Raw genomic sequence first — 14,598 nt, forward strand, 5'->3', positions numbered from 1 at the left:
ATGCGGAGAAAAACTTTTACAGGGTCTGAAAGTAAAGAAGCAAAAGTAACACCTAAACCAGAAAATTTAGTGCCATTTGGGGATGTGGTATGTATGATTTAATCCTTAGTAAACCCATATAAGTTATTTCTTACTTTACATTAAAACTAGTTAGTGTTTATTGTTTGGTAATCAAAAGTATGCATAGAAAATGGTACTTTCTGATAACATACTCATTGATTTGTTGCATTTTTATGAGTCAGAACAGCATTCTAGTGATCACTGAAATTATGGAAAACATCCTGATTCAAAGAAAAAAGTGTTTTCTATATTAGGGATTCCTAAAGTCAAGTTTTATAAGAATTATCTGGAATAATTTTTAAAAACATTGCTTCTCAGGCCCCACCTAAGACCTGCTAACTTAGAATTTGAGAATGGGGCCTAAAATCGGTATTTTATTTTTAATGGGGCCTAGAATTGGTATTGCTTCAGATGATTGCATTTATTGTCAGATTTAGTTACCTTTGAGCTACAGTTTAAAAATTGGCCCTTCACCTCTCTCATCCAAAAAATAATAAACCCCAGGGGGAAAAAAATCAAACACATATGCACAAACACCTAATATTTAGGCTGAGGAACAGAAAAATCTGTTTTCTGTTTTGGGTGCCACAGAGTATAGGACACGAGGATCTGTGTGCATTTAGAACTGCCATACGCTATGGTATTCTTTTACAGTTGTCTTTTTTGTCTGAGCCTTATTAGAGTAGTTAATAGCTATGAAATAAAAGGTTCTCTTATCTCTCTTCTGTAGCTCCTATTGTATATGAACTAGAGGCCCAGTGCATGAAATTTGTGCAAGGGTAGGGTCCCTAGGCCTGGCCGGCAATCAGGTCTGATCTGTAGGGTGACTGGCGGGGTGATCAGAGAATGGGAGGCCCCCTGCTGGCACCCACCTTAGCTGGCCTGGGCCTGCAGGCTGGGGGCAGCTCCTGCATTGAGCATCTGCCCCCTGGTGGTCAGTGTGCATCATAGCGATCAGTCGTTCCACTGGTTGTTCCACCATTTGGTCTATTTGCATATAAGTTTTTTATTATATAGTATACTAATACATTTTTTTGATTAAAAAACGTGATTAATTTAACATCACCTTTTTGGGAGGTAAATCGTAAGGTTATATTAATGTATACATTTTTGTTTTTACAAAATGACCATGGTGTGCATTTATCTGTATAATTATGTAACACTTTCTTCTATCACAAAGTTGGAGAATAAGCCTTCATTGTCTGAATCTAAATTTAGAAAAGATTCTTTGAAATCACTTTTGGCTATAAGCAATTTGGATGTCATTATGTTGACATAGTGATTTCCATAATCCATACTCTTAAATATGACTTCTACATCTTTTTAGAACTGACATTTTGAAAACCTTTCAGATCTCACTCACACTTTCTAACGTCATAGCTTGTATTTTCCTGATTTGAATTACATGTTGCTAGACATGCAAAGGCTTCTCCTAAACGCCCACTGGAAGTTGTTGACAGATGTTTGGCACGTAGTTGGTAGCTCCTCCCAATGCGTGATTTAGTCACGCCATTTCCTCTCTGAAAGTTCTGTGATTTGAGATATTTGGCAAGGTTTGCACATGTGTCAACAATGATAACAACATGACAACCATTACCTCTGTTACTGATAGTCACATCCCATTTTCAGAAAAAAAAATGTGAAAAGGCTGTATCTTAAAGTTGGACACAGAGTGCTTTTGTGTTAAGGACCCAGACAACAGTGTGGTGATGGCGGAGGGAAGGGGGCTGGGTGGAGAGGGCAAAGTGGGGGAATGGGGACATCTGTAATAGTGTCAGCAATAACAAAAAGAAACAAGAAAAAGAGTCGTTTTGTGAATAGCTTTCTGGTTGCTTTCCTGTTTTAAATGCATGTTTGAGAGTGTTTGGGGGTGAAGATATTGAAGATATTGACATGTTTTGGGCCACAGGTGGGTCTCAGATTCTGTAGCAACATTTGTTATCTGCAGTCTGTGAATGGTCATTATGGTATTTTTGAGTGTTAAATCTGTTTTCTATATTATGTGGATCATTATGTTAAAGTATAAAGAGCTATTGGAACATAGGGAAGATGAAGGTAGCTACCCATGGCTTCATGTTGAGATACTTGGCAGGCAGCCAGTGATTTGCATTGTATAGAATTATACAATAAAAAATTATAGCTATACTTTCTTGTTTATCCTCCTTATGTACAACCCAACTTTAAGAAGTAAACAATGATTCGTAGAATCACCTATGTCAATACCAGTTTAAATCTCCCCTACATTATACAATGGGCATTACCCCTCCTTTAAATTTGAAAACTTAGAACATTTCCTTTACCATAATATTGTGTACCTATATTTCCTTAAAAAGTAGATCATAATATTTTTCTTTAGGATTTCATCATTCAGATACAGTATTCTTTTTGTTGCTAATCCTCACCTAAGGACATTTTTTTTTTTCATTTATTATTAGAGAAGGTAGAAGGGAAGGGGAGAGACAGAGAGAGAGAAATACCGATGTGAGAGAGACACATGGATGGCTTGCCTCCTGCTCATGCCCCAACAGGCACTCGGGATGGAGCCTGCAACCAGGGTACGTGCAACCCTTCAGTCTGTGGGTTGATGCTGTAACGAATGAGAAGACTGGCCAGGGGAGATACAGTATTCTTTTAGTTAAATATTGGATGCTAATATCTTTTTCTGTATTGTTCTAAAGCCAGTTACATTTAAAAATACTTTGGGGCCATTTATATTGTTTCATAATGTTTAATATAATATTGCTGTTGCTTTTACTCTTTTTCTTTTTAAGCCAAATGTGGCTAAATATATTTGGCTAATCCTGCATATTACTTTCAAGTGTTCCTATACTCACTTTGTATTTAATTTTAAGGTTAAACACAAGATATAATTTTCTTCAACATTTAGAAACACTCTGTGTAAGAGAGAATGGATATTTCATAGCTCTTGACATATTATAGTTAACTAATTGTTGAATGAATAAGGTGGTTTTAGGATACTGAATAAAAAAGCTTATCTCAAGCAAGGCATATTTCTTATTATTATATGAAAGATGCTACATTTTACCACTTATTACCTAATATAAAATAAAAATGATTCAAAGAGTGATGGTTGGATTTAAGTTGGTAATGAACCATTGTTTAGTTTTGTATTCTTGTTCATTTTAGGTTTATCTTAAGCAAATCCTGCCTGTTTTTCTTCTCTGTTTCTGCTTTCTGGTGTTTTCCAATCACTAGAGATTTCTAGTGAGAAACAATATTTCAAATGAGAAAAACTAACAAAGTAGAGCTTTAAAAAATATGTAGTTTGGTATAGAGTAAATGGAAGAAAACTTACTTTTAAAATTTATTCACTGTGTTTTTATTTTGATTGTTATAGGTTGGCTGTCTGGCTATTCATGTAAAGAACTGCAGTCATTTTATACCTAAGAGTATCCTTTCTTTTTAAGAATCATGCTATGATCATATATCACTATTTCAGTTAGATATTACTACATTACAAGACACTGTAAGACTTAATGGCTTAGAATATTAACTGTGTTATTATTAATCACTCTATGTGCACTCACTGGGTGGTGCTACTGCTTCATTATCGCAGCTGAGGCTGCAATCACCTGGCAGGTCAGAAAAGCTGGAATATGTAAAATGCCTCATTTATGTGTCTGGTGCTTTAGTGAAAATGCCTAGAAGATTGGCATTATTTTTTTCTCTATTCATTTTAATTTTATATTACATTAAAAAACTATTTATCTTCATTACTGAAGTTGTTGGTGTCTCCTTAAATTTTGCACCCTGACTAGTGCCTTTCCTAGTCCCAGCCTGGTCAAGTCCATTGCATGTTAAAGAAGACACTGGTCCAGGCGAGACTCAAGAGCAGAGAACAAGAAATGTCGCTCTTGGATGTGGAGAGTGACAAAAAATTTTTAGCCATCGGTAACCCACCTCAATCACCATCTAAATTAAAGGAAAATATATATTATGTCTTCTTGGAATATATATTACTAATTCATTTCTAAGAAATAACTGTGCTTCTCTTAAAACGGATTTATTTATCTTGGTACCCTTAAGTAAGCTGAATACCTCTTCTTGGATTTATCATGGCATAAACCCAGTCTCATTATGAAGACTTGGTGTTTCTTTTTTATATAAGTGATTAGTGAAAAGAATTCTACATAAAGAGATTTTCGAAGATAATTAGTTAAATGATGAAAAAATATTGTTTTAATGGAGTGCTATGAAAAGAACAAGCCAATATAGTATAAGTGAGTATGTAGTGAATTAAAGTAGAATGCTGCCTTAAATTTTGTCCTAAAATTAAAAAGAAATTACTCTTAAATGACATATTTTTAAAATTTCTATATAATTATGCTTACCAAAAATTTTCAACTATATATTGTAAATGCTTATTTACCTTAAAATATAGAAAAATTTGCGAGGGAATTATAATGGGAATGTGACTATAAAAATATGAAAATTGATCTAAGAAAGAATCAACCTTTTCCTAGTTATATTGTACCTAACATTGATGGGCAAAAATACTATTTTAAAGGACTTTTCATTGTTTAATGTGTTCTACAATTACCTCTTTATTTATTTGATTGATTTGTTTTAGCCTGAATTGTTTAATAGATTAATTTTATAATGTGTTATTGTTTAATTACAACAAAATTTGCTTCCTAAATATGTGTTTTCAGCCGATGTACAGCATGAGAACAATTTTTTCATTCGTATCTCTATAAACAACATTGTGAAATGTACAAAACTATGTAGCTTGCTACCCCAAAATATACCATTTATCATTAATGAAAGGAAAACTGTGATTAAGTTTGATGAAGTGAAGTATTTTTCTGTACAGGTAATGTTGACGTTTTCTTCTAGATATAAGAATGCAGTTGTTTCAAATGTGCTACATTAATTATATCCCTTGGGAAGGGATAGGAAAGAAACAAAAACAGTACCCTTTAAAAAAATAAATAGGTTACTGTAAAATGCACAATTTTGGTGGTCTTTTTCCCTGAGATCTTACTGTATGGGATTTATCACACATGCATTTTTTCTGTCTTGCTCTTACCCTCCTATCCCCCCCATTGCCTACCCTGTCTTAATCCGTTTGGGCTCCTATTACAAATTACTGTAGACTGGGTGGCTTAAACAACAAACGTTTATTTCTCATCTTTCTGGAGAATGGGAAGTTCAAGATCAAGGTGATGGCAGATCTTTTGTCTAATGAGAGCCTGTTTCCTGGTTTGCAGCTGGCCCTCTGCTCATTGTTGTAGTGTAGCAGAGAGCAAAGAGAGATCATCCTTTTTGTGTCTCTTCTTATAAGGGCACTAATCCAGTTCATGAGGGCTCTACCCTCATGACCTAATTACATTCCAAACACCCCACCTACAAATACCATCACACTGGGGGTTCAGGGTTCAACATGAATTCTGAGGAGACATTCCGTTCATAGCACACCATTTTTTCTCATCTCCCCTTTTTCTTTTTTCTTATATAAAATCTCTCCAATTATTTTTGCATGCATTAATTTCTTCAGTCTTTATAATAACCCCCTCAAATATGTATACTCTCACTAGCAAAATGAGAGTATACATCTCTCATCAACAAAATGAAAACACAACTTACAAAATGGGAGAAAATATTGGCAAATCATATATCTGATAAAAGGTTAATATCCAAATATTTATAAATATATGAACTGATACAACTTAATAGAAAAAAAACAATTAAAAAAGGACAGAGGATCTGAAGAGATATTTTCCCAAAGAAGCCATCCAAATGATCAACAGGTACTCACCATCAGTAATTATCAGGGGAATGCAAATCAAAACCATAGTGAGATGTTGCCTTACACGTGTTAAAATGATTATGATCTAAAAGATGAGAAATTGCCAAAGTTGGCAAGGATTTGGAGAAAAGGGAAACTTTGTGCCTTGTTGATAAGAATGTAAATTAGTGCAGCCACTATGGAAAAACCTCATTTCTCATCATTGATATTTCTCTCTCTCTCTCTCTCTCTCTCTCTCTCTCTCTCTCTCTCCCTCCCTCTCCCTCCCTTCCTCCCTCCCTCTCCCCCCCCCTCCCTCTCCCTTCTTCACTGGTGAATATTTCCCTCTCTGTTTAGCCTGACAATTTTAAATTCAATATATATTTAAACTTTATTGTTGAAAGTATTACATATGTCTCCTTTTCCCCCCATTAACTCCCTCCAGCCAGCCCCTGGCCTCCCCACCCCAGGCCTTCAGCACCCTATTGTCTGTGAATAAAAAATATATTTTTTTAAAAAGAGTATTTACAGCCTAGCCAGCGTGGCTCAGAGGTAGCTGATCAATTATTCTATCTCTTCAATGCTTCTATCTCTCTCTCCCTCTCCCTTCCTCTCTGAAATCAATAAAAGTATATTTTAAAAATTAAAAATAGAATTATCACATGACCCAGTAATTCTACTTGTGGGTATTTATTCAGAGAAAACAAAATCACTATCTCGAAAAGATATCTTCACTCCCGTGTTCATTGCAGCATTATTTACAATGGCCAATACATGGGGGAAAAAACGTAAGAATCCATCAAGGATGAATAGGTTTAAAATATTTTTAATAAAATATTATTTAGTCATAAAAAAGAAAGAAATCCTACCATTTACACCAAAATGAATGGACCTTGAGGGCATTATGCTAAGTGAAATAAGTCAGACAGAGAAAAGCAAATAGTGCATGATCTCATATAAATATGAATCTTAAAAAAAACCCACCACCACCAAAAAACCAAAACCTAACTTGTATACAGAGAACAGATTGGTGGTTGCCACAGGTGGAGTTTTGGGGTGGGCAAAATGGGTAAGGTGATCAAAAGGTACAAACTTCCAGTTATAAGATAAATATGTTCTGGGTATCTAATGTATGGCATGGTGACAATAGTTATAATACTATATTGTGTATTTGAAAATTGCTAAGAGACTAGATCTTAAAAGTTCTCACCACAAGACAAAAATTCTAACTGTATGGTGATGGATGGTAACTAAACTTATTGTGATAATCATTTTGCAATATATACAAATATCAAATCATTATTTGCACACCTAAAAGAAATACAATGATGTCAGTTATATATCACTTAAATTTTTTAAACACTTAGAATCTTGGGGTAGGGAGGCATGAGATATTTTTCTAATTAGCAAGAGAGTATGGTTTTTAAAGGTGACATAGTAATGGTATTACAGGTTTCAAAGTTCCAAGTTGAGACAACGATGTCCATTTTATCAAAAAGTTTTTTTAAAAAAAGACTGAAAGGGATGTTGGATGTCTTTTGGTATTGGATATTTGGATTACTTAGATTACTTGGGTTGGGTATTGGATTACCTTTAATATTACAGTTTCAGTAGAGTGTTAAGGCTAAACTTCTGTATAGAGGTAAAAGAGAAAATGTAGCCCTGGCTGGTATGGCTCAGTTGGTTGTAGCATTGTCTTGTAAACTGAAAGGTTGCGGGTTCTATTCGCAGCCAGAGAATATACCTAGTTTGTGGGTTCAATCCCTACTCAGGGTGCATATGGGAGGCAACCTATGTTCTCTCATCTCTCTCTCTTTCTCTTTCTCTCTTCCTTCCCCTCTCTCTAAAATCGATCATATATCCTCAAGTAAGGATTAAAAAAAGAGAGAGAATGTAGGCATGGGTGTTTCAAAAAGACTGTAATTGACATTAGACATAAAGAAGATTCTGATTTTTGTGTGATTAGGGTATAAGTGACTGAGTTTGAAAAGTTATGACTAATTATATGAAAACTAATCATTAGACTATGCACATAATATAATATAGTTTATGGATGTATTTATTCAGAAGTTATATCCGAAATTCAGACTGAAAATTTAATGCTTCTTTCTATATGTATTTTCTATCAAGGTTCCCAGACGTCAGAATGATGCACGGAATAATATTTACCTGGATCTAATGCAATTTGATAATAAAGAAAAGCATATTTTGTTAGGGCGTGTTGAGGTACACCTTTATGAAGTAATTCAGGTATGTATCCAAATACATTTTTACTTTGGTATTACATTGTCCAGTTGGTGATTATTGTTAAGATTTACCTGTACCTGATGAATTCCTTTTGTTTATTATCTGCCTTCAAACTCATGTGCTCAGGAAACATTATCTCCCTCTGGCTGTTAAAAAAAAATAGAGAGAGAGAGAGAGAGAGATTTGGTTTATAACAGCGTAATGTTTTTGAAATTTTATGGCAGTGATACAACCTGAAAAATTAAGCATGTTTTATTACGCTTTCTGAAATATTTTAAAGTAAGACTCAAACCACTAACTCTACCTCTTAGTTGGCAGCATAAATTTAGTTTTTATCCTTAGCTGGGCTGCTTGCTGTCTGCCCTGTGCTTGTGTCATTTAGGAGTCAGCGAAAGTTTTGGACAGAGTTTATATACAGATTTTATGAGTCTTTCTCTTTTGCTTTCTCCTTCCTAGGAGTGTTCCCTCCCACATTACAAATTTCGAATAAGGAAAAATCAATGAATCCTTGGTGATGACAGAAGAGAGAGAGACTGGGAAGAAAAAGGGAAGCTTTTTATTTTTAAACAGAAGAATGCCAGTTATAAATGTAGAAGGAGTGACAAAATTACAAACTCACCATTTTTACAACTTTTTATAGTAAATAAATTCAGTCAAGAGTTGGCAGTGGGTCTAACCGGTTTGGGTCAGTGGATAGAGCATCAGCCTGTGGACTGAAAGGTCCCGGGTTCGATGCCGGTCAAGGGCATGTATCTTGGTTGCGGGCACATCCCCAGTAGGGAGTGTACAGGAGGCAGCTGATTGATGTTTCTCTCTCATTGATGTTTCTAACTCTCTATCCCTCTCCCTTCCTCTCTGTAAAAAGTCAAAATATATTTTTTAAAAAAAGTTAGCAGTGGTACTAGAAACATTAGGTAAAAGGTACTTGGGGAATAATATATTTGTATGGTGCCACACAGTAAGAGCCCACAGATTAATTATTACAAAGGGGAAAGTGCCTGTTCAGTAGAGAGATGTGGTGGCTACCACTTCAACCAAGAGCTTAAGCTTAGCATAGAGATTGTGGACAATTTAACACCTAACGTGGAACAATATGATGTACGCAACCTAGAAATTATTCTCACCAAAACGTTTAAGTACTAACCTGAGTCAGACCTACCTGACCTAACGTTTAGGGAAGAGGGAAAAGATAAATGATGACGTGGTCAGGTAAACGCATATGGGAGACATACCAGCGTTGCTTCCTTAAAAAGATAAGTCATTAAAAAAAAAATGGAGCAACTGTTCAAGATTAAAAAGAGATACAACAACTTTGAATACAAATTTGAAAAAGTTACAAAAGCCATTCTTGTGAAATTGAAATTTTGAATATATACTGCATATTAGATAAAATTCTAAAGTTGTTAATTCTCTGAAGTCTGATGCCAATACTGTGGTCGTGTGGAAGGCTATCCTCATCTTTACAGTATGCAGGGGGGAGTTGGACATTTAGGAGTCAAGTGAGATGACGCTGCAACTTCTAAATTGTGCGGTAAACGTGTATATGGACACACAGACAACATAAACGTGGCCAGCTGTTAAAACAGTTTAACACACTCGTTAAATTAGACGGTGTTTAATCCAGGGGAAGTGTATATTGGTTCTTATTATTTTGACTGATCCATGTTTCACTAACTGAGAATTAGTGATTAGTGACTGGAATGTCTGAAAGAGAGGCCAGATAGCATGAGGCTTAAAAGAGGAAAACTGTTCCTATCTACTTGGAAGCAGCAGAAGGGAGTGTGGAGGATGTCACCCCACCTCCTGACCTGGAGGTCGGTGGGCATTCACTGGAGTTCAGTGGTGAACCGGGTCTCAGGTAAAGTAAAGGGGGGATGTATAGTGGATCCGTTAAAGGTGGAACGTTGTTGCGTGGCTCAGTGGTTGAGCGTCAACCTATGAACCAGGAGGTCACCTTTCAATTCCCAGTCAGGGCACATGCACGGGTTGTGGGCTCGATCCCCGGTAGGGAGCATGCAGGAGGCAGCCTGTCAGTGATTCTCTCTCATCATTGATGTTTCACTCTCTCTCCTCCTTCCTCTCTGAAATTAATAAAAATATATTTTAAAAAAGATGTAAAGTTGTTAATCATGGAATGGGAATTTCACGAGTCGCGGTGGAAGATGCTGGGAAGGAAGGGAACTGTGGCGTGTTGGATTGGTGGGAGAACTGATAGCACAGCAGAGATGACCAGAGATGGTGACCTGGCTTAAAAGATCCCAACAGTCCCTGAAAGATGAGAGAAGCCCCCAGTTCTGTCAGGAGTCAGCTTAGCATGTAGGTTTATGGTTTTTGTTTTGTGTGTGTGTGTGTGTGTGTGTGTGTGTTTTTAAATTTATGTTTTAAGTAACCCTTCAATCACAAACTATAGAAATGATTCCTGAAAGTACTGTAGGCAGGTCCTTTAAGACTTCCAAAAGGAGGACCTATAACTAGCAGGAAGATTTTTTTCTAAAACAAATATAAATATTTATTTTTGGTTCAACCTAGAATTTTGATTTCCTTCCAAATATTCATTTTATTTGTAATTAGCTATTAAATTAGTATGTGCATTAAAATCATTATCTGATTTTTTTTAAATTTATGAAATGGTTTAGATTATATACATGAGTGAGTCTGTATTTAAGAATTTTATTTATTACTTTTTTCTAGAAAGGGTGCTTTACTGAAGAATTTCAAATGTTGAAGGAAAACACAGTAAGAGCTTTACTGAAACTTCCAAAGTTTTTGCCCATACTTAATTAACATTTTATAACTTTACTCTGATACTGTTTGTAGCCTCTATTGTTTTTATTCTTTTGGTATCCTGCTAGACACTGTTTGAATTAATGGAAATATATTAAATAGAAAGTACAATATTTATTCATAAAAACTTTATCTCCACCTTTAAAAAAAAAACTATCCGACTGCTAAATGGTGAATGAGAAATTGAGAATCATTGGGGAAGAGAGCAAGATGCCTTCACTGCTCCTTTGACTGCACAGCCTCAGGATCCTCCCTTGCAGAGGAAACTGTACTTTTCTCCTTGAGGAGTTTCTGAAGAGTTGTTTACAGTTCTGACTTGAATTTCTTTTTAAGTACTTATAATTGTTATCTTGACTAATTGCACTTCTATTCAGAGAGGCTTCTGCTGCCAATAGCAAAAACAGGGACAAGGACATAAAAAATAGAATGATGACTGGTTTGGCTCAGTGGGTGGAGTGTCTGCCTGTGGACTGAAGGGTCCTGGGTTCAATTCTGGTCAAGGGCATGGAACTCGGTTGCAGGCTTGATCCCCGGCTCTGATTGGGGCGCGTGCGGGAGGCAACCAATCAATGTGTCTCTCTCACATTGATGTTTCTCTCTCTCTCTCACTCCCCCTCCCTTCCACTTTCTCTAAAAAAAAAAAAAATCAATGGAAACATATCATGGGGTGAAGATTAACCAAAACACAAACAAACAAAAAACCAGAATGATGGACATTTGAGGTTATAACCTCTGACACCCTCCTTTATTTTACATATTAGCAAGCTGAGTTCAGTGTCTGAATCAAAATATTATCTGAAAATGGAAGTGGAGGTGAGAGAAGTGTGAGTAAATACTTTAAAATATATATATACATGTATATGAATATATACATACATATATATGTATCTCTGCATAATCCTATTAACAATTATAAATTGATATTCTCCATATTTTAGTCATATAACATTCCTAACTTTAACCCAAAAGTTTTTAAAATTTCAGTAATTTCATAGATTTTTACTAAGATTTCCTTGTGTAAATGTGGGTTTTTTTATTAGCTTGTTTTTGTTTTGTTTGTAAATCAGGAGATTCATGCTTTGGTTTTTCTAACTTATAAATTTGTGAAGTAAAAATATCACTTGTTATCACTTCTTTATTAAAATATTTTTCTGATCAAACAATAAAGTAAGTTTGCCACATGTTTAGTTTGTCTGCAGGATGGAGGTGGACTTTATGTTCTCCTATGGAAACTTTGGTTATGGATTTTCACATCAGGTTAGTTCCCCTTTTGGCAGATATTTAGTGCTCAGTAGATATTAGTTCTTTCTTCCTATTTTAATTTCTTTTCTCCTTATATGTATTATTTAAGGCCTATTTTATAGTCCTGGAGAATAGTAGTATTAGGGTGAACTGTAACTGTCGTTAAACAGTGTTAAAATATACTTACCATTTTTTTCAGTTAAAACCTCTTCAGAAAACTGTTGAGCCACCTATGTTTATGAATGTCCCACCACCTCCGGAAAGAACAGACCCTGTGACGTAAGTGTTTACGTTTACTAACACTGTCAGATCATGTGGCTTTTCAAACATTGAATCTGATCGGTGAGCATTTTGGTTGTTAGGAAATGGCCAGAATGGGTTAGACTCCAAGGTAAAGAGAGCAGTGAATTGTTTTGCTTACAAAGGAGGAAGAAAATTTGAGTTTCTGGTTACAGTCCTGAAGAAAGCTGGTGAGGAGGCCTGGAGATAAGAAAAATAAAGGAGGCGGGTGACAGCTTCATAGCTGAAGGAGGGAAGGAGGGGGTGGCCTGATGAGGGGTGGCCAGTGGGATATTCCTTCTGGAGAAAGAAGTGAGGGACTTTTAAGATCAAGATGTCTAATAGTTTTTAGTTTTCTGCTCTGCAGTATAGTAATATTTACCTGACTTCCACACACTCCAGTGTTACTTCCAAATCAAGCCAAAAGTTTGTCTATGGTCAACAAATGCCATTAGCATTTTACCAGGATAACTGCATTAGGGAAAGGAAATAATCCAAGTTTTCAGAGTTACTGGACATTGGCTTTGAGCCGACATGAATTTCAAAAGGTCCAACACATCGCTGATGTTGACCAGTCAGAGCAGGGGCTTATGAAGGTCAGGTAGTCAATGGAGTTTTAACTCTGATCCATCCCACAGTGGGCCTAGTGGGTCCCCAAACCCAGCCACGAATTATTTCCCTCATTCCAGAATACATAGTTGAAAGAAATATACTCAGCAGTTGATGAATTCATACGTTGGTTCCCTGACCTGTGGAATGAGGGATATTATGGGAGGAAGGGTCAAATAGAAACCACTAGAGTGACCTCTACCCAGGAAAATAGTAAACCAAAAGCAACACCACATTCCTCAAGGGATTGGAGATTAGTGCCATCATCAAGGACTTGAAAGATCCAGGAGGTGATTCCCATCATATCCCCAGTCAACTCGCTTATTTGCCTGTGCAGAAAGCAGGTGGATCTTGAAGCCTGACAGTAGATTGCTGTAAGCTTAACCAGATGGTGACTCTGCAGCTGCTGTTCCAGATGTGGTTTCTTTGCTTGAGCAAATTAACACATTCCCTGGTACCTGGGATGCAACTATTGACTTGGCCAGTGCTTTTTTCTCCAGGCTTGTTAATATAGACCCGTGGTCGGCAAACTGTGGCTCACGAGCCACATGAGGCTCTTTGGCCCCTTGAGTGTAGCTCTTCCTAAGCCTTAGGAGTACCCTAATTAAGTTAATAACAATGTATCTACCTATCTAGTTTAAGTTTAAAAATTTTGGCTCTCAAAAGAACTTTCAGTCATTGTACTGTTGACATTTGGCTCTGTTGACTAATGAGTTTGCCGACACTGATATAGACCATCAAGCAGATTGCTATCAGCTGGCATGGCCAGCAACACACCTTCACTGTTCTCCCTGAGGGGTGTATCAGTTCTCTAGTCCTATATGTCCCAATTTATTTCACAGGACTCCTCACTTTTCCCTTTAACAACTTATCACCCTGGTCCAGCACAGTGATGACATTGTGCTGATTAGATCAAGTGAACAAGAATTATACTTTTTTTTATTTTTTAGTTCCAGGTGTACAGAACAGTGGATAGACAATTATATAATTAACGAAGTGATCCCCCTGATCATTCTAGTACCCTCCTGGCAGCATACATAGCTCTAGACTTATTGGTGATACATTTGCATATCAGGGTGGGAAATAAATCTGACAAAATTCAGGTGCCTTCTACCACAGTGAAATTTTAGGAATCAGTGATATGGGGCTTGTCAAAACTTCTCTGAGGTGAAGGGTAAATTGTGTCTGGCCCCTCCAAAACAAAAAAAGAGGCACAACATCTAATGAGCCTCTGGATTTTTGAGGCAACACATTTCTCATTTGGGTGTGCTACTCTGGCCCATTTACCAAGTGATCTGAAAATACAGTGTGTCCCCCCAAAATGTATACATATTTAACAGCTGATAGCCCACTTGATGTTTCTTTCTTTTGAAATTTAACCCATTGGAATGAAATATTATTCAAAGTGTATGTACAAATTTTTTTTTGGGGGGGGGACACCCTTATATATCTCAAATATCTTTTTTTAATTTATTTTATTTTTTTAAATATATTTTTTATTTTTTTTACAGAGAGGAAGGGAGAGATATAGAGAGTCAGAAACATCGATGAGAGAGAAACATCGACCAGCCGCCTCCTGCACATCCCCCACTGGGGATGTGCCCGCAACCCAGGAACATGCCCTTGAT

The 14,598-nt window shown here is 36.3% G+C and overlaps 1 protein-coding gene across 1 annotated transcript in view; it reads left to right on the top strand.

Annotated features, from left to right (window-relative positions):
* Positions 1–14,598, top strand: part of ALS2CR11 (amyotrophic lateral sclerosis 2 chromosome region candidate 11) — a 57,432-nt gene continuing 42,834 nt past the window's right edge. The window contains exons 1-7 of the mRNA XM_015559095.1: positions 1–87; positions 3,419–3,470; positions 4,734–4,894; positions 7,940–8,059; positions 10,748–10,792; positions 12,029–12,097; positions 12,282–12,361. Coding sequence (XP_015414581.1) covers positions 1–87; positions 3,419–3,470; positions 4,734–4,894; positions 7,940–8,059; positions 10,748–10,792; positions 12,029–12,097; positions 12,282–12,361 — 614 coding nt within the window. The remainder of the gene's footprint in view (positions 88–3,418; positions 3,471–4,733; positions 4,895–7,939; positions 8,060–10,747; positions 10,793–12,028; positions 12,098–12,281; positions 12,362–14,598) is intronic.

This window comes from Myotis davidii, unplaced genomic scaffold (genome assembly GCF_000327345.1).
Source record: "Myotis davidii unplaced genomic scaffold, ASM32734v1 scaffold914, whole genome shotgun sequence".
NCBI classification, from domain to species: Eukaryota; Metazoa; Chordata; class Mammalia; order Chiroptera; family Vespertilionidae; genus Myotis; species Myotis davidii.